Genomic DNA, 25502 nt, shown 5'->3' on the forward strand with positions numbered 1-25502 from the left:
TAGCTAATACTAAAAACAATCATACATTTAAGGGGAGAAAAGTGGGGATAATGGTCAGGTCTGTCACTGCAGGGAGTACTGTATATGCTCATCTTTTGTCCCATTATGTCTTCTCAAACTTCTGCTGGGACATCCATTGGGTATATATTTGATATTCCATGACAATGGTGTAAGGGCAATTGTGTATGGATCAGAGGAACATCTGGCCACACAAGTGTCTGATAAGAAGTCAAATCTTAAAATCAATGTACAAGAATAATAATATCAGTCCCTAATAAAGAACCTGAACAACATCTAACAAAAATAAAATGAGTGGTGCGTTTTTGTTTTCAATAATTGTTATTGTGTATTAAAAATTCAAAAGAACGGGGGCGTGGCCGACTGGCGTACGAGATGGCGGCTTAAACCCGAAGCTCCGTGCACCTACAGGCCTGGGCTGACAGTTAAAGCGACGAGCGGGAGACATACCGGTTCCCAAAGCCACTAACAGAACCCAGTCTCACCTCCGGTATGACCCGCAAACGCAAGAGTGGCTCCAAACCCCGCAAGGTTACGGATTTCTTCCGGCGGCCCCAGCCGCGGGCCGAGCAACATGGCGGCGATACGGCTTTTCCAGCGATGCCTTCCCCCACATCTCCCTCTCAGGGCTCTGAGAGGTCGGAGCGGTCCTCACAATCTTCGATGAGGGGTGGGAAGGAGAACACCCCGCGGCGCCCATCTAAGGAGACGCAGAGGCCACCTGCATCTCAAGCCGTGCGGAGCCCTGCAAAATCGAGGCCCCGGCTTTCAGGCCTAGTGGAGGAGGTAAGCCCATCAACCACGCTGGACGACACAAGGGAACTATTTGCTCCCATTGAAAACTACCCCACAGCTGACCGGCCCCTCTCTGATACTACCCTCAAGGACATGCTGGTGTCTCTTAGAAGCTCGCTTAACTCGGATATGCAAGCTCTTGTCCACCAGTTTTCATCTGACCTTCAGGAGGTGGGGGAGAGGGTCACCCATATTGAAGAAAAGATGGGAGACTTCGCTGACACTTTTAATGAACTGGTGGATGCCCATAATGACAGGGAGGACGACATCACATGGCTGCAAACCAAAGTGGCGGACCTAGAAGACAGGTCACGCCGCAACAACATAAAAATCAGAGGCATTCCTGAATCTGTCCGCCCTGATGACCTATCCTCATATGTGCAAGAGTTCATTAAGATGATCCTGCCAGATGTCTCCACACCTGACCTAACTATCGACAGAATCCACCGTCTACCCAAACCGCCGCACCTGCCAGAGGGGGTGCCCAGAGATACCTTGCTCCGTATCCATTTCTTCCATGTGCGGGAAAGGCTGCTAAAGGCGCTGAGACACCATGCCGACCTCCCCGACGCATACACAAAGATCCAAGTCTTTCCTGACCTCTCCCAATTCACTCTCCAACTTAGAAGAAAATTGGTGCCGGTCACAAAGGCCCTAAGAGATAACAAGATTCTATACCGCTGGGGATTTCCGACCTCACTCCGTACCGCCTAGCAAAATTTGCTCCAGCCAACTCGGCGTTGTGCTGGCGGGAGTGCGGGCAGGTTGGTACCCTTCTCCATATGCTATGGAGTTGCAGATCTCTGACGAGCTACTGGAGGGGCATTTTTCGCTGGATCTCGGCGATTACTGGTTGCTTCATTGCACCCAACCCAGCGCTGGGACTTCTACTTATAGGAATTGACTGTCTCCAGGTTCCTTTCCGGGCTCTGGTGGTTCACGTATTGCTGGCAGCTCAGCTCACCATAGTGAGACATTGGAGAAGCCTGGAAAGTGTATCAATGCAGGAAACCAGACAGACTTTGAGTCTGCACTATGAGCTAGAGAGGTTACACGCAATTAAAAGTGGTACTTTGCCCGCATTTCGCAAAAAGTGGAAGTGGTGGCAACCCCAGAGATGAGGTGATGTGAGCCCTCCCTGTACCACCCCATATTGGCTCTATCTCCTCTATGTGCCTTCTTCTATTCTTCCCCTATCTCCTTCTATGTATACTCTTTCACTTTCTCTCTATCTCTACTCCTCCCCGGATCTTTCTCTCATGAGCTACACTTGTCTGATACAACACGAATTGCTATTATGACGTTGCTTATGATACAGATGCTTCTGACTCCCTCTGTTTACAAAATTAAGTATGATTGCTCATGCTTGTATTGCTCTGTTGTGGCACGGTGAGTGCTTGTTTTTGTTAACCGTGATATACAAAATAAAAATAAAAATCTATTTTGGAAAAAAAATTCAAAAGAACAAATAACATACATGGACACAAAAAACATTCATTGTTGTACAATATAACCAAGATCAGTCTAGGCTAGGGTGTCACAGGACATTTGTTGGTATGCACCAAAATACATGGCTTGTAGTTGTAATGAGTGGTGGGTTTTTAGGAATATTTTAAACCATGGGGGGAGGGGATTTATCAAAACTGGAGCAGACAAAATCTGGAGCAGATTTGCACTGCAACCAATCAGCTTCTCTGTCTCATTTTCAAATCTTACCTGAGCAAACTGAAAAGAGAAGCTGATTGGAACCCAGATTCTGTCTGCTCCAGTTTTGATAAATCCCCCCCCAATGAGTCTACTGGACATCATAATGATTTACCTTATCACCCTGTTGACCCTGAGTTCCAGGTTGGCCAACAGCACCAGTTTCTCCCTATGGAGAAAACAAATAGGAATTGGGTAAGTGATGCACATTACATACAAACAAGGTGACAGGAATAGAAAATATGGTTCCAGTCACATTTCAATAATGTTGGCTAATTTTCTATCGTGTGCTTGTAGACAGGTGCTTTACATGTAATGCTTGCATCATGGTTACAAGTTACAAACTGCTAAAGCAATGTATACTTCTGAATATTAATTAGAACTTTTATTTATTAACTTAGTTTTAGGCTAGGTTTTATGTTATGGATATTCACACCAAGATGTACAGCAAAAGCAAACAGTACAACATTTTTTTCTAGGCACAGAATTACAAACGTTGTTAAAATATACAGTATAGCAGAGTCTCGATAAAAAGGTATATGTACTTTTAACTGCTTTTGTTCTTTGACCTTTTCTCATTTTTGCCGTTATAAACTAAATAATGATGATAAAAAAAGGAGTTGCCTTTTTGCTTTACAAAAGCTCAGTTTGTCATATTTCGGGTTTCAAAGAAATGGCAACATTTTTAAACCTTTCATAAATGTCTCACGATGTCCTTGCGCTTTGTATTAACTTTAGCAAGATCATCCGAACTGATATCAAAGGCCTTTTATCGGTTTAACACTACAGACTGAATTTTAATCAGGTCTGTTGAATCGCTTCCTTTGTGATCTAAAGTAAAATATGAATGGTATATCAAATTATGAAATGACGGCCACAGCCACCTTTATCACAAGGATCACATTTGGTCACGGCCTCTGCACTGCAAAAATCTTGCATAGCTTTTAGCTATAAATTGTAGAAGTGTGCTGGTCCCTTGAATGAGTTTAATAAGATTTGGTGTGTCAAAAGGCTGCTGATTTGTAGACTTCTGGCAATTAGTATATGTCATAGTATATACAAGGCATGTTATGACATGTAGTCCCTCCAGTTCTACAACATACAGGGTATACAAGCCATCCTGGGACTTTAATCATTCCACATATTTTTCATGTTTGGTATAATTTAGGTAGCAACATACAGACCTTTGGTCCTGGAGGTCCTGATGGGCCTGGAGTACCAGGTTCTCCTTTAACTCCACCAAGTGCATTGCCAGTGTCACCCTTTTCACCCTGTATGTAAACAGAAAACAGGCATGTCATAGTTTTCAAGTATTTGGATACATACTTCTACATAGGAGTGCTCATAAGGCATTAGACATTGCATTGATTAGACACAGTAGACAATAACTGGTCAGTGTGTGTGGAAAAAATCCTAACAAAAACCTAAGAAGTACAAAGTCATAAGAAACACAACAACATGCTGGATCCCATTGTTTTTTTTTTTAAAATCTCTTGAGGATTTCAATGTCTAGATCTCAGTTCCATGCACCTGATACAGCCATAATAGACAATGCAGTGTGGTACTGCAAAAAAAAGAAGCTCAACTGTTGCATCACTGGCCAATTTGTACAAAGTTGAGGGCTTTATCTTTAAGAGTAAACATTCCTATAGCTTTTAAACCTGTTGTGGCTGCTACTTCCACCAGTCAATTACCTGTTTGTTTTTTATTGAAATTAATCAGATTAGGGTGCTACTGCTGTAAACCCCTGCCAACTTTACTAGATTTTTAAAAAAATGTTTTTTCTTTTTTAAATGTCCCCACACCAGCGCCCAACTCCCTATGACACTTTTTGAAAATAGCTTATGCCTATAATAGCCTTGAAAATGGGCAGAATTTAGTACCAAGATGCGCCCCACAAAGACTTCAATAGGATTCATTGCTAAGTTTAGGTTTGAAAAATTTCAAAGAGTATTTTACAAATTCCCTTGCAAATCAAACCTGGGTAGATTCGCTCATTCCTACTCCACACTTCTGAACTTTTACTTGGGTATATGTTAGCTAAGTTGGTTTAGCTGCAAAATGATTGTAGACATTTCTCTAACCCAAAGTACATATAAAACGGTCATGGATGACATATAATATTTTGTTATTAGTGTTATTTCAAAGAAAAATATATTTGACACTTCTTTCTAGCTCTCGGGCTGCTTTGCAACTGTAAATATTAGCAGTTGGAACAGTCAATATTAAACTTTTTAGCTCAGCAATGGCCATCTGTATCATTATTATATCAGTGTGTATTATAAAGAATTAACTTTCAATGAGCTTCTAAGAGCCTATATCAGTTCTCGTATTTTGCAAAGGCATTTTCAAGTCTTTATTTTACCTATGAAAAGTAATCCTTCAAATCTAGGAACAAAGAGATTTCTCACACAGAGCAAACTACATAATCCTATTCTAAAAATATCTTAGTGGTCATCCATTGTCCACCTGCACACAGCAAGACTTTACATTCTCATGCCAGATATCATTAAATATAACAATAGTAAGTCTTTAAATTTAGGGGATTATTCACTAAAGAACTGAAGGATCCACCCGTAGCTTTGGCTGATCCTTCGGCTAGCTTCGGCTATAGCCTGTACAGCAGCCGAAGGCAGCTGAGCAGCTCAGCCGATCCGAAGGCATATGCTTCGGCTCGACTGAGCTGAAGCGACAGCTGAAGCAGGAAGAATGGCCTGCCGAAGGGCCGGCCATTCTCCATGCAATTGACTGCTGGACGGAGCCAGCTATGATCTCACAGCTCGCTCTGCCCAGTTGTAATGACAGATCAGTATCCCCAAATGACCTCCCAGATAGCAAGCAATTGAGCTGCAAGTTTGAAAATGACTTGCTAAACTATTGCAGACTTGCCAAGCTTCACAATTTTGTTGCACAATTACAGCAAGTCTGCATTGCAAGTCTCCAGACCAGCGAGCTTGCAGAGCTCTTGCTAAGACCTGCAGGACTCTTGCTAAGGCCTGCAGGACTTGCCAAGCAAATTTGCTACAAATTCAAAAAGTGTCAACCAGAACTTGTGCTGCAAGTGTTCTGCAAGTCTACAACTTGCCAGGATTGTGTGCAGCAAGTTAACACAAATTAAAATTTTCACGTTATCCTTGCTATCTGGGCTTGGGACGCTGATCTGTCATTAAACAATAACAACTTGGCGGAGCCATCCGTGATGTCATGGCCGACTCTGCCAAGTTGTTATTAATTGGCCAGGACCTGCTAGAAGACTCGGGCAGGTGCCTGCCAATAGGAAACAGTTGGGCGGAGCTAGCTGTCACTGCTAGCTCTGCCCAATTGTTTTTCTTTTACCGGCATCTTCACTTCACTTCGGCTGGGTTATTCACTCGGCTGCCATCGGCAGCTTTGTGCATAACCCCTTTAATTTTATGTTAACTATAGACTAGGGGTCAACAACCTATGGCAAGTGAGCAAAAAAATATTCTCAGTGGCAGTGACTGCAAGCATCATTTGGGCATTATATTCATTATAACCCCAGTCAGCTTTGTTTTGCCATCTGTGTCCAATTGGGGATATTTCCCTTCACTTCGGGTCTGATAACCATGACAGGAAGAGAGAGGAAGTCCCTCCAAAGAAGGGAAAATCCCAGGTGGTTAGCAGAGTCACCAAAGCTTGTGTCCCTTTTGGAAGATTTCCCATCTATTCGTGTTCTGATAACAACCCAAAATTTGTGATATTCATTTACTTTCACTTTTAGTGATAACGGTCACCAGGACGAATACAGAGATACAATACAAACCTGACAGCTGTTCTAATCCCCCTCCACTCAATCCAAAACTTAAAAACTTTTGGCTTTATTTGGACTTTAATGAGTTTAACTTGCAATTAGCAGTACAACTACGAGTGCAAAAATTGAAAATAAACAATGTAGGGCTACAGCACGCTATTGTTCATGTGCACACTGGTTGTATAATGCTTGTAAATTGAGAGTTAATGTAGAAAAGGTTGCTAACTACTGCTATAGACCCTCTACATTCTTAAAACACATTCTTCTAAATAATAGAGTGCAAATTGCTGTGTGGAAGGTACATTATTTCCAGTCATCTTAAGTCTTATTTTATTAAATATATAAACAATATGTACCTTTGTTCCTGAGACTCCTGGATCACCCTAAAGGAATGCATAAAATAAGAATCAATTATTTGATTAAAATGTTATAATGTATAATAATTTTAGCTATTTTACTAAATATAACATACAAAAAAAACATGTCTGCAGTGTGAACCAAAAATCACCATACTATTTCACTAGCCATCAGCAAGAAAACAATAGTAGTGCTGTTTTTTTTATGAACAGATAAAGTATATTCTCATGAACACAGGTTCAATCCACAGTGATAATAATATATGAGGAATGGGAAATTGTCCCTCTTGATGCCCCTTTTCATTTTCTAGCATGTACACATTTCCAACTTTTCTTACTTCAGTTTTGACAAGTAAGGCCAAGTATATGCACCAACAATAATAGAGGTATTCTAATAAAAAGAATAGAAAAGTGTAGTTGTTGTTAAAAGCAACTATCAGATAGTTAACAAAACTGTAAGATCCAGTGCACAGGGCTGTCTTCCTATTATTTTTTGTTATCGCTATTTTGTTAATCAACTGTATGAACTATACTTTGGGAAATGTTATATATTAAAGTGTTTTTACGGCTTTCTATTGTTATATCTACTACATTGTACAACACCGTGGGAGATAATGGCACAAAATAATTGAGAGCGGCATGTCCATTTTTAATTTATATAGCTTTTAATGCTGAACTCCTGGCAAACAGCTAAAATCACAGATGAAATACATGTAAGAGAGCTACTTTACCTGCCAAGTATTTGTATTTATGTCCATTCAGTTCTAAGATTTACACTGTTCTGCCACACAGCACAACCATGCAGGACAGGAGAGCTGATTTTCTTGTGACTGGACAGTGAAAGGAGAAGCAGTACTGATTGACAGAGAGATGAGCCTCTTTGCTCTCTCTAGCCTGTTCCTTGCACCGCAGCACACCTGAACCCTGTGCTTCCCCCTCTCTAAGCTTTGCTGTATAGTAGACTGCAAGAGGCTGATGATAAGTCAGTTCAGGTACTTACACTTCTTGCATTTGCAAAAATACATTTAATGACATGTAATGATTACATAGCTGCATTAATTTGTCTTTTATATCTGCCTGGTGTTCACCTTCCCTTTTAAGAACCTGCCAAAACCTTAGAATAAATATATTCCAAGGGAAGTATATTCCAAGTCCGTCTGTTATTGTGGCTCACTTTCTTCTCCCTGGTACCACCATCTAGCAGCCTTACACTGAATACTTCCTCCCATATAATCATTTTACTCAATATTCAATACAGTCATGTGATCAACTATAAAAAATAGTTTTTGGTAAAAAAACATAAATATAATTGATTAACAAGTGTAGAAATAAAAAGTGTTTTCTAATAGGAATTTAGAGCACATCATAATAATATTTTACTGGGCCAGTGACCAACTGGGTAAAAGGAGAATTTATTATAAATTTGAAAAAATTAATTTAAGAAGACTTCATTCAAGGCATTTATATCATCTCCTGAGTTTCAAGAACCATGGTGTCCATCCCTATGTTGAACTTATCAACATTACAGCAATAGCATGGGGTCACCCTGTTACATGTGGAGACTTCATGCAGTCAGGCCAAAACACATTGCACAGGCATGGTCTACTATTGCTACTATGAATAAGAAAATGTTGTTCAATGAAGCAGTGTTTTTCCCTGGGATTAAAATTTCTTAATTTAGTTACGTTATGTGCATTGGTGTACTGTGCTAACGTTTAGAATGAATGGCACCCTAAAGCACCATGTTAATAGATGTGTGTTGTAAGTGCTGCTAAAAATGCCATACGCACCTTTTTGGTGCATTTTGGTGCATTAAGCAGCCCATTTAAATGCAACGTGTAACATAATGCTTGTTAACGTGTGAGCGTTAAACATACTGCAAAGACGTAAATATTAGTTTTGGATACCACTGGCATATTGAATTACAGAACACCTTTCCCCGAGGCTCTGGCAGGGAGATAATTCCAGTTCCCTAATAAACTAAGGCCATAAACAACTTGTCTGTAGCTAGGCCAACCAGGGTGTCTTCTCCACCCACTATAGAAATGAATGGTAATTTAGTGTTGATTTATAGTGTATTCATATTTTTTATTAAGTTAAATGTTCATACCTAATAACCACTAATCTCTAACAAATGAATTCCCAATACAGCACTTACATGACAGTAAACACAGGAGTTGAATCTTAAAAATGCATCAAGTACCTTAACCATTAATACAAATGTATCTTATTTGTGTATCACTGAGATCCTCAAATCATCTCTGAATTCATGCTGACACGGTCCTTCCTTCTGGAGGGTGGCTATATTTGTTCCCCATGGTCCCTGTGTGTGTTGTAAATAAGTCACCACTCCAAGCTCGCTCCTATGATGAACTACAATTTTATGATTATTTTACTGATTTGTATTGAGATTGTAGTCCATCACGGAAGGGAGCTTGGAGTGATGACTACTTTACAACACACACAGGGACCATGGGGAACAAAACTAGTTACCCTCCAGAAGACAGTGTTAGCACCAATCCAGAGATGATTTGCTGATCTACAGAGTGATACACAGATATGCTTTATTGTTGTTATTAGTAAAAGTATCAATGCATTTTTAAGGTTTTGTCTCCTGACTTCAGTGCCACTTTAAAGGAGAACTATGGGGTCAGTGTTTTTCTCCATAGTTCTCCTTAGGGTAATGGGAGGACACACACTAGCGTCCTCCCGTTACCTTAAGCTCAGTATACCGCGAGCTACAGCTCGCGGTATACTGAGACGCCGCAGCCGGAGCAGATCCCGACTTAGACGACGGGATCCGCCCAGCTGCGTGAGTGACAGCTGGCTCTGCCTATCTACCCCCCCCCTCCCCCGTCCGTTCCGCCAGTCAGCGCTGGCAGATCGGAGCGGGGAGAGGGTAATCCAGCCCCTACCGGAGAGAGCCGTGACAGGATCGAGAGGTGAGCGAACCCGGTATGTGTTCGCTCACCTCCCGATCTACTGAGCCAACCTGTGACAGTCTCATTGTCACAGGTTGGCTAGAACTATGAGGTGAGTGAAAAGCACTCACCTCATAGTTCTCCTTTAAGGTCTAAATGCTGAATATCTCCTGCTGAAAATGCACATGTTTGATATTTTCATTTCAGTTTTTTTCTTTGATTGTTTACACAGTATACAGATACATGAAATATAAGCATTTTTTGCACATTATTTCCTACTTCATTTCATTAGTAACTGCAGACCATATTTAACATATATGCTTATTTAATTTGTTGCAGCAAGACAAGATTTACAAAAAAGTGAAAATGTAATGCAATGACATTCTCAAACGCTAATGTGATTGGCACTTAATACCAAACCATCCAGATTGAACCCTGCCTGCTTCAAGATCACCTTACAACAAGTGAAACTTCTCAACATAACCTGCAGGGTTCACAACATGTGCATTTGTGTCAGTCAGTTGAAGCAAACAAAGTGAAGGTGGAGTTCAAGGGGCTGTTAGGTCAATCTAAATCTACATGAACTAAAAATAAAGCAATCTTAGAGAAATGACTAAACTAATTGCTGTTAAAACCATTGCATAGGTTTGATCATGTACCGGAAGTCAAGTAATGCTTTTATCTATGTATCATATTTCTGGTTCCTTGTGGTGTCTTCAGTGGGGATTGTTGGTATAGTGCTAGCCACAGAATGAGCCACAAGACTTTTGTAGGTCAAAGAAACACAAGTAATTCAAAGCTGATATCTAGGCAACATCCTACCATATTTCACCCCCCGCATATAAAAAACACATGTGGCTTTCAACATACTCACACATTTCGTTTAGATACTGTACATGTTTTATGTTAAAATTGTCTCAGGCAATTTTGGTCCTTTTGTAATACTGTCCACAAAATTTAAAGAGATTGTGGCGTTTCCTTTAGGCTACTTTACTGTCCATGGCTGACAGGTACAATCAAGTTAAGATGATTGCAGTGGCTATGTTGTGTACAGATAAGGACATCAAATTACAGCAAATAATACAAAATGGGAATCGTTAGAAGGCACAGATCAGAAAGGTGGCATAAAAAAATTATGCTTTGGACTCAAAATGTCAGCAGGATGCACTGAAGAAAAGTGCAATGTTTGAAACCATATGTCCCTTTCGTTACCTGCCAGTACCAGATAATTAGACAAAACGTCCTGATGGTTTGCACTGATTTCCACTACAGTTAGCTGTTATTTTATCCCAATATGTTTTTGATTTCAGTTTCATTACACAAAAGTATTGTTGTTTTGTCACTCTCATCGCAAACACAGTACAACTCTTGCCATAAATGCAACATTCTCATTATTCCATAATCACAGGTGGGTCTACAGCTTCTTATTTAGCTTACTCCTACCATGTCATATGCTTTGTCCTACAGACTCCCATGAAGTGACACATCGTCACACATTTGTAAATCATATCAACCGTACATGTACAAAAACAAGTAACATCAATTTTCCCATAGATAGAGGACAGTTACTAGGAATGGTTAGGGGTGAAGAAAAGGGGCTGAGGCCAGATATAGTGGTACAAGTGATGTATGGTTACAAAGGTGAATATGAAGGAAGGTAAAGTTAGAGCAGGGATGGGTCATACCTCTCAACTCTCAGAAACAGAAATCAGGGGAAGGCTAAAGAAAAAGAGGACACAAGATGAAAATTAGGGTTACTGAGCCACACAGGGAGTGGAAAGTGGTCATGTGAATAGTATAACTAGGGGATGACATCTGAGGACCCAGCTGGGAGGTGTGAGTAATGTAGATAATCGGGAAACTGGGGATGCAAAGAGACAGAACAAGGTCGGCTAAGAGGTACACTGGGATTCATGGGGTTGCAACCACATTTTTGGTACAAAAGATACCTTTGCTCCATGTTTCCCTGGCATCCCGGGCATGCCTCTCTCTCCCTATGGTTGGAAATGAGAAAAGAAAGAGAAGGGGAACGAATAAGTCCAGGCAGACTGAGTTAGTGTATGTTAAGTGTCTTGGGGAGAATAAAAGGGTTAAAAGAAGACATATGGGCAATAGACTATTTAATAACAAAATTAAATGGAGTGTGGTAGCACATAGCAGCCAATCAGAAATCAGCTAAGTAAGCTAGTAAGGCCAGATTCACACCTAGGCGATTGAGCTGGTGAGCTGTTTTCGTGCGGTTGCCGCGCATTTTTATTTGTGCGATTTTGCTTTGAAAACATGTTTGTTGCGCTGTTTTCAATTCATCGTTGTCTATGGGACCCAAACCGTGTGACAACCACCCGAAAATAGCTTCTATACCTCTTTGCGTGAAAGGCGATTTTTCCTGCGTGACAAATCGCAAAGGTATTAACATAGACTTCAATGCAAATCTCTGTTTTGTGCGATATTGCGTGGCTAAATAAGCGCAATAAATCGCCTAGCTGTGAACGTAGCCTAAAGTTTCTGATTGGAATTACTGTACATCACTGCTGTTGCATTGTAGAAATCTAAAATTAATTTACAGATGATAGTATTTTAAATGTACAATGTTACTCTTATACCTCAACCTATAGTAGTAACAATTAGTGGCATGGTAGAGTCACTCTATCCAACCCTTAATTAGTTGGTGTACCAATTATATGCTGTGTTCAATCATCACGGTTCTTTATTTACTGGAAGATGTAAGTCTACTCTTACATCCAAGGAAAACAAAAAAAACTCTAATTAACATAATAAACGAAGATATCAACTTGCTATATAAAGAAACTAATATAGTAAATCCAGACAATTTTCATTTTACTAGATCCAAACAATGATTGTGTGGCGCGGGTCAGGATCTCATTAAATTGGCCACGTAGGCAGTTAAGTTGACAGTTGGCAGTAATTATGCAACTTCCGGCCTAATTAGAGATATAGTATTTAAATTATAACAATAGCTGATACATTTTTATTACAATGTAATGCCATCTCATACTGAAATAAATGTACTGGAGGAATATATTCGGAAGAGATGCTACATGCAATTGTTAATATTTCAGGGTTATGAGAACTACTGTGTGGTACAGCTCTGTGGTCTTATCATGTGGCTGGAAAACCACAGCCACATCTAATGTCACAGGGCCACAGAGCATGATGAAGTCATTCAACTAGTAGTTCATTATATTTTTAGGCATGGTGCTAAATGTGTCTATCTGACCTCAGCATTAGCTTGCATGCTGCAAAATGTTTTCATGGCTTACAAAAAAACTTTATTGAAAAAGTACATGAGCTGCCATTACTGTCCTCCTAATGCCAGCAGTACTATGAATTTAATATTTTCATAGATTCATAGAGTCATTGATCCAGAATAGGCATGCAGTCAGTAAAATCACCTGATCTGCATACTTGATCCGGTCAGTATAAACAAAAAGCATTAAAGCCACTGGATGAGAATGACACTAGCAAGGACACTAGCATTAAGGTGACACCAAACTCAGGAGTTAAATCTCAAAAATGCATTAAGTACAGTACCTTACAATTAACAAAAATGTATCTTATTTGTGTATCACTCAGCTGTAGATCCTCAAATCATCTCTGAATTGGTGCTGACACTGTCCTTCCTTCTGGAGGTGGCTTCTTTTGTTCCCCGTGGTCCCTGTGTGTGTTGTAAAGTAGCCACCGCTCCAAGCTCACTCCCGTGATGGTCTACAATCAAAATACAATTTAATAAACTATACATGTGAATGTAGTCCATCATGGGAGCGAGCTTGGAGCGGTGGCTACTTTACAACACGCACAGAGACCACGGGGAACAAAAGTAGCCACCCTCCAGAAGGAAGGACAGTGTCAGCACCAATTCAGTGATGATTTGAGGTTGTACAGCCGAGTGATACACAAATAAGATACATTTTTATTAATGGTTAAGATACTTGAATGCATTTTTCAGATTTAACGCCTGAGTTTAGTGTCATTTTAAAAGAAGGTGGTCAGCAGTTGTAGCCTACATATGCCTCCCAGTATATGTTTTAATTCAAAGTAGTGCAATATACCACATTTCCACCAGAGGGCAGAGTGAATCAAGAATTTAAGGATATCTACAATCCTGTCACCCACAACAGTTCCATTACTGTATTTGAATTATGCTTCCAGGCTTTTAAATCTGAAACACGAAACATACCTGCAATCAGGCATCCATCAGACATACAGAATTCATTTGTAATATTACCAGATTGTAAAAAATATGGGCTCCCCCCTGTAGACATCTTCAGGTGTTTTCTATTTAATGGTGGCTGAGTCAGAAGTATTTTATATTCAACTCACATTAAGCAGTTTAATTTTCAAGGTCAGCATGAAGTCTACAATAACCAAAGGCCATAACTCTAGCATTTCCGGGTAAGATCATGTGCATAAAGCATATCATCCCCATGCGGCAGTAGCTGGAAACCTGAGGTTAGTCTAAACACTGTGAAAGAGCACATAAGTGACTGCAGACACTACATAGCCTGAAGCGTCATAGAACTTGACAGATGACAAATCTAAGCTTCAAAAATATTTTCATGTTTAAAGGCTGACTGCACCTAAAAAAGAAATTGTATTTATGGGTGGAAGTTGATGATATGTAGCACTTATCAGAATTTAAAGGCTTTTAGTTATGTACTACATATACTACATTGCCTCCATTGCAACTAAATATATTTCTGCTTCTTTGAACAAATGATCACACCACTTTTAACAGTTTTGCATTCTTCATAAAGACCTCCTTTCCAGCTTTCTGCATTTGGTTGCATGACATCTTAGAGCTGCAATTGGAGCCATTCCTGGAAGGCTTCCCTTTGCAAGGAACACTTGCTGAACACACTTTATTTGTACTGGCTGGAGTATCCCCAGATCATTCCTTGACTAACTCAAAGGCAACTTATTCAGTTATTTGGAAGCTAGTATTCGCTTTCTGACATGCTATTTCTTGGGATTATAGGTAATCCATTTTTTATTTTCACTTCTAATATGTTTGCATTCATCAAAATTAGGTGCATTTATCAAGGTATAGATTAACCTCAAAGGTGAAAGACAAGCAGTGCCTAGTTGAAATGTCAACCAATAAATGTATCTATGTATCTATCTATGTTGCTTCATTTATTGCCTTGAGTGCGCCTGGGCAGCTTACAGTTGTGTGGTGCCCAGCACTGGACATATATACATACACACACATGTTGTGCATTGGAGTATATTCTAGTTATATGGAAGCATATTATTTCAGATGGGGATATATATGAGATGAGATTGGGATCTGCTCTAGAAGCCGGCACCACAACTCAAAGATGTCCTTCCCCACAGCAAAGTTTGATACATATGTACATACATAATGGGTATGACTAATGAAAAGAAGAGAAAAATTGAGCTGTTGCTCAAAGCCTTACCTTCTACTATTACATGGAATCTGACTGCTTAAAATGGACAACACTTTCACTTCTGCTGTGGTTAACAATGAACTCAGATTTGCTTTATGCAGTATATTTCTATCTCTATCAAACATACATCATAATTGCTATACTTGCATGTGGGGCACCATGTTGTGTACATATTCTGCCCTGCTAACCTTCTGCTTGTCATCCATTACAATATCCTTTAAAATGTCATGAAAAAAACACATGGCCAACTAAGACCTGTTCATTTTCATTAGTGTTTGCAGAAACAATGAAGGACTCTGCAAACACAAATCTACATCTTGTGGATCTAGTCCAACACTCTGTACTTCCTGAGTTTTTAAACTGATATTCCTGACAGAATCAAAGCCTAAATTCCCCTTAAATATATAAAGCTGTCATTCATGCACTGCATGGGTGAGAGCAGGCATTAATATTGGTGGTTGGAGAATGCACAGGTATGTGTCTCTGTGAAATCTATTGTCCATTGCTGTGCGCACTTGTGCTGTGTCTGAACAGCTCTTTTAGCGATGAACTGGATCTGTAATTTGTTCATGAAGCCAGTTGTGCTACTAAGGAAGTGCAGAGCAGTACACCGAGTCTGCACAGTGCACCTCATTGCTCATCTGAAGAAACTAAATTGATTTACTGACAATTCAATGTTTACCTTAACTTTATGAGTTCTAGGACTGTGACATGTAAAGCATTAACTTGTCATAACATTTGTGATGTTTGGATTGATGCCAAGGAGAAGAACTACATTTGTGTATCATCATATTGTCGGAATCACTAGGCTGGATGCTGTCAATGTGAACTGACTAGATTAAAGTATTTTTGAAGTCGGCATCTTCTTACAGAGATGGCTATTATAATCTTCAACCTCTAAATCTTGGATAAAGCCTTCCTCATCAAATTCTAGATAGTGTAGTAGTGTCTAATCTTCATCATTTTTAAATAATGATCTCATCTTCTGTTAAGGTTATATAGCAAAAACTCAGCTGGCAATTAAAAGACAAACTTCAAAAAAGGGAAAACTAATATATGGATTATGGAGGTAAAAAACTTATTTAGCCTCATTATGACTTTGATATAGCATTCATGAAGCTATATGTTCAAAGATATCATTTCCATGCTAGTACAAGATACTGTTTAATGTAGTTTTAATAGAAGTTACAAAGTTAAAACGGCAGATCACAGCATATCATTTATATTTGCTTTGAGGCTATTACTCATCATGTCTCTGGGCAGGTATTTATGAGTTTACAGTTATCATTTTTGTTATCTAAATAGAGTAAAAAAAGCCATTTTAATTAGTGTTTTAAGACCTCTTTTTCACCATATTTAGTTTAGAATTAACATAGAGGTTTATATTACAATTCATTATAAGGCCATAGATCTGAGCCTGGCCTAGTCTCAAATATTTCTGAAGTAACAACAACAATGCAGAGAAATGGCCATGTTAATGAGAAATTGATCTCACTTTTAACCACTGAATATTGGGGAAGGGGCTGAGAAAGAAGCAAATTCTCTATGTGCAGACTGGGCCTTGGATCCAAGGGGTCTTCACAGTGATTGATCTGAAGACCACCATAGGTAATTTTAGGTACCAGGCTTGTACTTGTCAACACCACTGTGAAACATTTTAGGTCAGATTGTAATCACTTTAAAGTAGACCGTGCAGTAACATGCAAGGTGCACTTATATCATTTGGGCCACATCCACTTTTAAAAATCACCTGGTAGGCACCTGGTAGGTGATGAAAACAGTTTTCTACCAGCTAGATCTCAGGAACACAGAGCAGCCAAAATATTGTGAGAACATGCAGAGGCAATAGACTGAAGTGTCTTCTTGAAGATGTGACCTACTCTGCATTCTCCAGGAAGGTTCCCATAAAAATGGTGAGGTCACAATGCGGGAGATGAAGGTAAGGTAAGTATAAATACAATGTTTTTCTTTACAGTTATATTTTGAAACGGATGCCATCAGGTAAAATGGAAGGGCCCCCAACAGTATATGTGGTCCTTACATTGTACTGCAAGGTCTACTGCAAAGTAGTGACGTTGTTGCCATAACATTGCAGTAGCGTTGTAGCAAGCACACCTCTAATTAAGTCCACATTTCTTGGGGCTTGCACAGTTTTTAGTTAGCACTCTGAAGCTTCTGGATGACAATGCAGCCCTTTATTAGAGCTTAGGTGATAGCAAATCATGCTTCTTTTATGCATGCTTTGTAATCAAGCAAGGCGTAAGACAAATTCAAGGTGCAAATCTACTGCATGTTACGTTGTCCAGAATGCTCAATTACAAATAACAGCTGTATATAAAAAGGAACTTCTCTGAGCAGGATTTGTATCAAAATATTACAATAACATAAACCCATTTTGTTAACACAAACTTACCTCCTCAACAAATTGTACCAACAAGTGCAAGCTAGGAAAAAAGTCTCGGCTCTTTCTCCTTGATTGGCTGCTCTTAGCCGGGCCATACGCACATTTTTTTTACTAAGTATGATGTATTGGAAAGTAGGGATGCACAGATACTTTTCGAGTACCAGTGCAGATACTTGGCATTTTCATGAGAACTACCAGGGTTGCAGCTGGGACCTGGCTCTGGCGCTCCACCACTGTCCTGAAATCATTAGTCTGTATTGTTTTAGAAAAACTGTCACATGACAATAAACAAAAATGTATCAGTACTCGTACTTGTAAGTACTCGGCAAGTACCAGTACTCGCAAAACTGGTATCTGTGCATCCCTTTATTTATATTTACAAAAACAAAATCGTACATTAAAACAGAGATGTACAAATCCCGGGAGCTCCGTGTGCTCCTTACAAATGACAGCTGCCTCCTAATTTTTGAATTTTTCTCTAGTCTAGTCTTGGAGCTCAAAAGTATCGGTACATGTACTCATACTTGTACCGAGTACTGTACTTGGTATCTGTGCAACCCTACTGGAAAGGATAGGCCTATGTAGTTTGTGAGGATGTTGTCTACCGGTTTTGTAACAGCTGCGCGTCGTAAAACAATATCTTGCTTATCATTAGGGTTCTTCTTTAACGTAATATGAAAAGTCATGTATTTGAATGCCAAATTAGATGCAGCAATGTTAACCAAGCCTATAAGTGAGTTGAATTTGAAACAGATGAACAGAAGCAGCCACATATTTTCTTTTCCAGGTAAGTCTGAGCACCATTGTGTTTAAGCTTACAACCACAAGTTAAAGATCATGGTGAAAACCGATCCTTTTATTTTCAAAGACCTATATTAAATCCCAGCTGTCATAATAGATTCATTCTTTCCTCATTTCACTGTTGATTTACAGGATGCAGAAAATAAGGGTTATTCACCAATGTTATCTTTAAGGTTCACATCGGTAAATAACCCTCAGAGTGTCTTAACTGGTGTTGTTACATTTCTGAGAGCTTTCTTGTTTCCTGAAATATGGATACAGGCATTACCAATTTATTACATAATAACAAGATCAGAACTAGACATACCTTGTGTCCCACCTCGCCCTGATCGCCCTGTTATATAACAACGAAGAAAGAAAGGAGAGAAAAACACAAAGCAGCAGACATGAAGGACAAGTCATTATATCAGAGCAATAAGATAATGAAAGGCCGAAGAGAGTTCTAGGATTCAGCTTTATTTTCCAAGCAATAGAAAAGACTTCACATAGAATAAAGCACTCTGTGGCATGCAACTCACTGTATTTGAACAATGTTTGGAATGAGTGCTTAGTATACAAACACTGAAAGCAAAACATGCGTGTGGGAATGCAGGTGTATGTTGTGCCAGCAATGTGTTGGGATAGCGCCAGAGAGCCTTTTAAGACCTAAGTTTGGAATCAAAGTCATGCATTTATTATTACAAAGCACATTAGATCAATGTAACCTTCATATCCTTTTAAGTAATTCAGCAAACATGCTTATGTGAAGAAACAAGATGAAGGGAAAGTTGGGCTGTTGCCTGTAGCAACATCAGGCACCACTAACTAAATTCTAATATCACTTTAAAAAATGGCAGCTGAAGTACAAATGATTTTTACAGGCAACAGCACCATTTCCATTTCATCTAGATTTTGTAATTTAGTCTCTGAGTAGATTTCTGCACATTCTAAAATTACAGAAATTGAATTACAATTGCTTGCTACAAAGTTTATTGGATTATGCATTAGTAAGTGTGAGAAACCATGTTGTGAAGGTGACACATCACAGAAGGCCAAATGAAAACTATAGGATAATGAGATCAATTATGTACCAAGCATGCCCAGAGTTTCTTACTTCAAACTGCTAATTATCAGTAATGTACGAATTAGAGGGCAATTAAATTGCAAGTGGAAGTACGTCCTATATATAGGCATCTTATCTATTATCAGTGTTATTAGAAGTGTTCTAAGAACCCAATAATACACTGTGGCATTAAAAGATCTACCACCCCACAGAGAGAAATTAAAGCCTTTCAATATTTTTTCTATACAGCTCTAGTCACAATTTCTCTATTTACATTGCAGATATACTATGAAATATACTTGCATCCACATTGAAGTACCCTCAAGTGACCAGAAGATGTTTCGCTCTACTGAATACCATATTGATATGTCACGTTATACATTGGCCTAGTTTTTAACACTTCTACAGTTGAGAAGCATTCTGTTACATGATGGCACTGTCAGAGTTGTAAAAGATGGGCCAGCTTAGTTAAAGGTAATTGTAAACAAATTCTATATCTTTGTCAATGCTTTTAGATATATGTAAAAGAGATCAGCTTGAAGTGAAAAATCTTATCAATATGTATTCATTTTTTTTAAAAAGCCCTGTTTCCATGAATAGTTTGTAATTACATTTGCTCATTTCATATGCATGTTCCTCTTCCTGCTTTGCATTACTACACAAAGGTTGTCGTTTACTGTTCCTCCTTACAATGCAAGTATATGAATAAGCCAACCCTTTTAAAAACAATGCTCTGGCTATGTGGCCGATATCTGAATAGCTGTTAAGCAAAGTCATTGCAGTAGCTAATGTACCCTTTGTCTGATTGGAAATCTACAAATCTCTACATTTAATACGATAAGGGCTAGTTCACACCAAGCGCGAAGTAAATGCAGAGCAGTTACAGAATGGATCAAAACTGCGTTCAATGTATTCCAATGGTATTTTGGGGTCTAGTTCACACCAGAGCGTTCAATTCCAGAGCATGTGGAAAAACTGCAGCATGCTCTTTTTGTTCTGCTCTGGAATGCACCAAAATGCATGCAAACACATCAAAAACGCATGCAAACGCCATGGAACGCACTGAAAGCCCATTTTAAGCTAAACAAAAATATTATTTTTTTTAAAACGGCCCGGGACACATCAAAAACGCTCAAAACACACTCCACTGCATGTGCAGAAACTCATGCAGATCTGGTCTGCATTTGGTGTGAACAAGTCCTAACAGAAATATGGAAGACCAAATATGTTAAAGCCACACCCAAAACTACTTAAAAGTAAACCTGTGTGTAGTTCATGCAGGGCAATGCAACAGGTTAATCTTATTGCCAGCCCCTGAAGCTACTCATACTCCCCTTCCCATGTGCTCACCCACCACTCCAAGCAGTGGCGGACCTAGGGAACAAAGGGCCCTGGTGCAAGATTATTTTTGGGCCCCCCCCAAAAAAAAAACCCCAACAAACCCATATCCCCTTTAGCAACCACAGAAAAAAAAAGTTGGAAAAATGGCATTGCTGTATAAAGTACTGCTGAGATTTGTAGTCCTCTATATGCGCCGGGAGTGTCGGAAAGACCTGATACTCCTGGCGCAGAGATGAGGGGGCCCGTCGGCCGCCGAAAAATGTGGAGGGAGCCGAGAATTAAAAAAAAAGCCTACAGACACTGCAGGGGGCAGCCCTGGACCTCGGCTGTGAGGACCCAGCAGACAGCCGCCTGAGTACACGGGCACGCTGAGATGGACACGTCACACATAGGGGACCCGTCAGCCAATGTGATCAATGTACACTCCCGGCGCAGAGATGGGGGGGCCCGCCGCATACCGATCCGATGGTAACCGGCGGCCGGACACCAACGGGCCGCCCCACCTCTGCCCCAGGGCTGTGTTTGAATAGATACTGGGCCCCCCCATAGGCTCAGGCACCGCCCGCACCGGCGGTAGTTCCGCCACTGACTCCAAGCATGTGACTTACTCCCAATACCTACATGTAACTGTGCTGATGTGCGGCGACTGGTTGCTTAGACATCCAACATTTTAATATGGGGGCGGCAGAGAAATGTTAGTGTAAGCTCCAGTTTGGGACTTGGAGCTATAAAGTGCTTCAAGGCTTCTTTTCTTTGCTCTTGGCAGCAAATATATTAGTGGGGGAGTGATATGAGGAAAATATAAGCAATTACCGTAAGGGGGCTGGCATTAAAGTAAACTGGTTGCTATATCAAAGCACAGTGCTGGTTGGCAAAGTACAAGTTGACTTTATTGTAGGCACTGTACTGATAACTCATTAAATGTGCTCACTAAAAATATATTGAACATTCCCTTCAAAGAGAACCTGTCAAGCTAGAAATATGGGTGCTGCCATTACTGACCCTTTTTTAAACGTGTCCTAACACATGCTAGATCCAGGTCAGTGACTCACTTTGTAGTTAAGCACAGGCAAGAATGATAGCCCTAGAGTCTGCACCTTGATAAATAAGTCAGAAATGACAGCTCCAATATTTTTATCCTGACATATTATTTTACAGTACAGCATCTTAATTTAGCAGCAAGCTTATGCAAGTAAAGGTAAGCAGCCATATGGCAAAAAGCAGAGGATGCAGAAAAGATGCATGCTATAAATTGCAGGTTATTCATTTTCAAACCATTTCCCTGATGTAGCGTATATATGCTCTACTAGTTTAGTAGAAAATAAAAAAATTCACATCCTTTATTTAGATTTAGCTTACAGAGCCTAAGAGCAAAGTAGTACCTCATTCAGCTTGATGTTAGTTCACAGAAAAATAGGATTGTTATCAGTTTAATGTCTTGTGACTATGATTAATGGGTAGTATTTGTGGAATAACAGCTATAAACAATACTGGGGGAACAATGGCTGTTAAAAAAACAGTAGAGGACAAATAGGGCAATCAAATGCAGACAGGACACCTAAAAGTGCAGAACTAAGACACAGAGGGGGGGATTTATCAAAACTGATGTGCATGGCAACAATCAGCTTCTCTCTTATTTTCAAATCTTAACTGAACAAACTGAAGAGAGAAGCTGATTGGTTGCCATGCATAGCTGCTCCAGTTTTTGTCTGCTCCAGTTTTGATAAATTCCCCTCAATGTATACAGTACACTATATTTTAGAAAACACATATATCATGCGTTAATCTATTTAAACTTCTCCTTACTGTAATAACATGCCCAGGCAGATAGGAACTTTTTATATCTGCTAGTTTTTAAATTGTGAAATGGAAAACACAGCATTGGAAGAAAAGAAAAAAAGTTCTTAGGGGTCTATTCACGAAGCTGCCGAAGGATCTGGCCGTAGCTTCGGCCGATCCTTCGGCTAGCTTCGGCCCCAGGACCCAACTTACCAGCCTGAAGTGAATAGCCGAGCAGTGTTCGGCTCACTTCACTTCAGATCGGTCATTCACTCGGCTGCCCTCGGCAGCTTCTTGAATAGACCCCTTAGTGTTATAGGATCAATTGGGTTGATTTACTAAACACAAATAGGCTGTTCACTTTGCAAGTGAATTTTCCCTTAGCTTAGTGAACGGGGCGAAGCTCTGCTGACCGCCATCATCCGATCATGTGCAAGAAAAATACTGTTTTTCTAATTATTTTTCTTGCATGTGATTGGGTATTCTTTGCAAAGTGCATTTTCACCCCATTCACTAAGCTAAGTGCAAATTCCCTTGCAAAGTGAACTGCCTACTTGCCTTTAGTAAATAAACCCCCAAGTGTTTCCCATTGACACCCACACTGATGATACAGTGATGATCCGTGGAATTATCATGGAAAAATTGCAGATATAAAAGTCTCCTGTCTGATCATAACTATGCCTTAGTTATTTTTCATCCATCAGATGCACATTAGCTGAATTCATCAAGCTGCATGCAACGTTCCTGCAATACACACAAATTAACCAAAAACTCAGCAACAAGGTTTCTTGTACTAATACCTTTCCCCCCACCGGTCCAGGAAGCCCAGGTGCACCAGGCAAGCCAGCTTCACCTAAGTCCCCCTAACAAGGAATATGAGTAACAGCAGAGTAATGTACTTAGCAAGATGTAGGACTGAAAAATAAACACATTACCAATATTCCAGCTTTATTGATGAATCAATTGCACAGTACAGTTACTGCAACATAGAATTCCATGAAAAAGTCAGCTCTAACTTTCTCTTGTTTTTCTGCTCTATATAAAAAAATGCCATGACAGGTACTCCTACACTAAACTAAAAGTGACTGCTAACAGCCAATCATGTTTTATGGGAGCTGAACATTTTTTTAGCACAAGAAAATGTCTAGATAGACTAGTAAATATGCTCCTTGCCACTAAATAGGCTTTTTCCAGTGTCATGTATTTATCTGGATTGATAATAACTACTTCAACTACGTTCTGAATGAAAGGAGATTATTGCAGACTGAACATAACTTCTAAAAGGGAATCTATCATAGTCTTTCTTTTTTGACTCAAACGTGAGTTTCACTCAAGGTAAATAATGTTATCAATGCATATTCATGTTTCTTTCACAGAATAATTCAAACAGAGTTACAGAAAATGACAAGCACAGTGCAAGGAATCAAAGGAAAAAAGGTCTGAACTAAGAGGCATATTTATATTTCAACCACCTTGCCCCATATACAATCCCCATGGCCCCATATACAATTCTGCCTAAACCTACTGTTCCAACATATGCAGGTACTTTTTCAGACAACCATATCCATATCTTATGACTACCTTGGAGCTCATGTTATCATCCCACATTAGAGTGAAGCTCTTTCTATTTTAAAATGTATACTTACCCATGTGGCCATCTTACTGAGCTATTTACCCTTATTAAAAAACAAATGTTTGGGTTGTCTTCAAAAAAACCAAAATAGTCTTGTAGGTACAGGAGCAATTTCCATAAACAATACTATGGGTGGGGGTGGTTTAGAAACCATATGCTGACTGGATGCAATTTGCACGGCATTTTCGCCTCTAGATGGAGCAAAGGAGCATAAGAATTTGCTATGCTGCTTGGCTCCATCTAGTGGCAAGAATGCTGTGCTGGACAGATGATTTATAAATCATCCCCTATTTGTTTTTCATCACTAAATGTTTTAATCAAATGCAATCTGTGTGTATATCTTTATGTATAATGTGCTCATACTGGCATTCTGTGCAGAAGATGCCCTCAGATCTGTATTAATAGGTGGAATGGTTTGAGGCAGTGGTGGTAAAGTTACTTGATATAGGGGGACTCAAGTTGGCCCAAGACATAATCAAAGAGCCGCACATTACATTCTGTGCTACAGAACTCTGTCAGAGACTACAGGAGATGGTCAGAGACTGTGAACATGCTAATCTGAGTTGTTGGAGACTGGGAATGTACTTAAGGAGACAGTCATAGAGTGGAGACACGTTACATGAGACTGCTAGAGATCAATGCCATTATAGGCCTTTTTCAAATCAGTGCTTCCACAATTATCCTCCCTACAGCCCACATAAAAATTACTCATACCACATTGGATATTTCTCTCAGTGAGATCCATTATAAAAGATCTGAGGGGAAAAAATGTAAAAAAGAGATGGACAGCATAGAAAATATAAGATAGTGTGAAACAAATAAACCAAATGATTTAGTTGCTAAAAGCCAATGTAAAGAATAATTTCCTTTCACTAGCTTGAGTAAGGTTCAGAACATAGAACAGTGTATACAGGGACCCCAAAGGCCGCACAATAAGTGCCAAAGGGTTGCATGTGTCCCTTGGTCCGTAGGTTGGGCACCAGGGGTTAAGAGCATGCACACGTCTTCAGACAGTAGGCTTATAGATACATGGCCATAACACATTATTCAAATGAATAAAGAATTTCACATTTCCAACATAAGAAGCAAATAATTAAACGTTTAAATCAGTATATAGCTAAGGGGCCTCTCATAGAAAGTATATGTTATACATATTGTAAAGGGTGACATACATTTGCAAACAAAATATCTTTAAAGACCTAAACTGTTTATTTCTGCACCCAGAACAAACCTAAATGTCCATGTTATCACCCATGGCCCCCTCAACTATTACATATCCCTAACACTGACCACCATCTATAACTTTACCAACTAAAGGGAACAATTAACAGTTTATCTACCCTAGACTTGTGCGCCGTCAAAAAATTTATTCCGTTTCGTTTCGTTCCGTTTCGGAATATCCGTTATTTCAAAATCGCACTTATCTAATCTACCCCCACTCCTAAAACTTTACCTTACTCTAACCCTTAAAATGAACCCAAAACACCTAACCTACCCTAACACACAG

The 25502-nt window shown here is 39.6% G+C and overlaps 1 protein-coding gene across 1 annotated transcript in view; it reads right to left on the minus strand.

The window, feature by feature from the left end:
* The window catches only part of COL13A1 (collagen type XIII alpha 1 chain), a 232837-nt gene that overhangs the window by 45128 nt on the left and 162207 nt on the right, over positions 1-25502 (minus strand). Inside the window, exons 20-24 of the mRNA XM_018561268.1 lie at positions 23163-23225; positions 11516-11560; positions 6646-6672; positions 3702-3788; positions 2633-2686 (exon numbers count right to left, since the gene is read on the minus strand). Coding sequence (XP_018416770.1) covers positions 2633-2686; positions 3702-3788; positions 6646-6672; positions 11516-11560; positions 23163-23225 — 276 coding nt within the window. The remainder of the gene's footprint in view (positions 1-2632; positions 2687-3701; positions 3789-6645; positions 6673-11515; positions 11561-23162; positions 23226-25502) is intronic.

Source organism: Nanorana parkeri, unplaced genomic scaffold (assembly GCF_000935625.1).
Source record: "Nanorana parkeri isolate BGI_ZX_2015 unplaced genomic scaffold, ASM93562v1 scaffold512, whole genome shotgun sequence".
Classification (NCBI taxonomy): Eukaryota; Metazoa; Chordata; class Amphibia; order Anura; family Dicroglossidae; genus Nanorana; species Nanorana parkeri.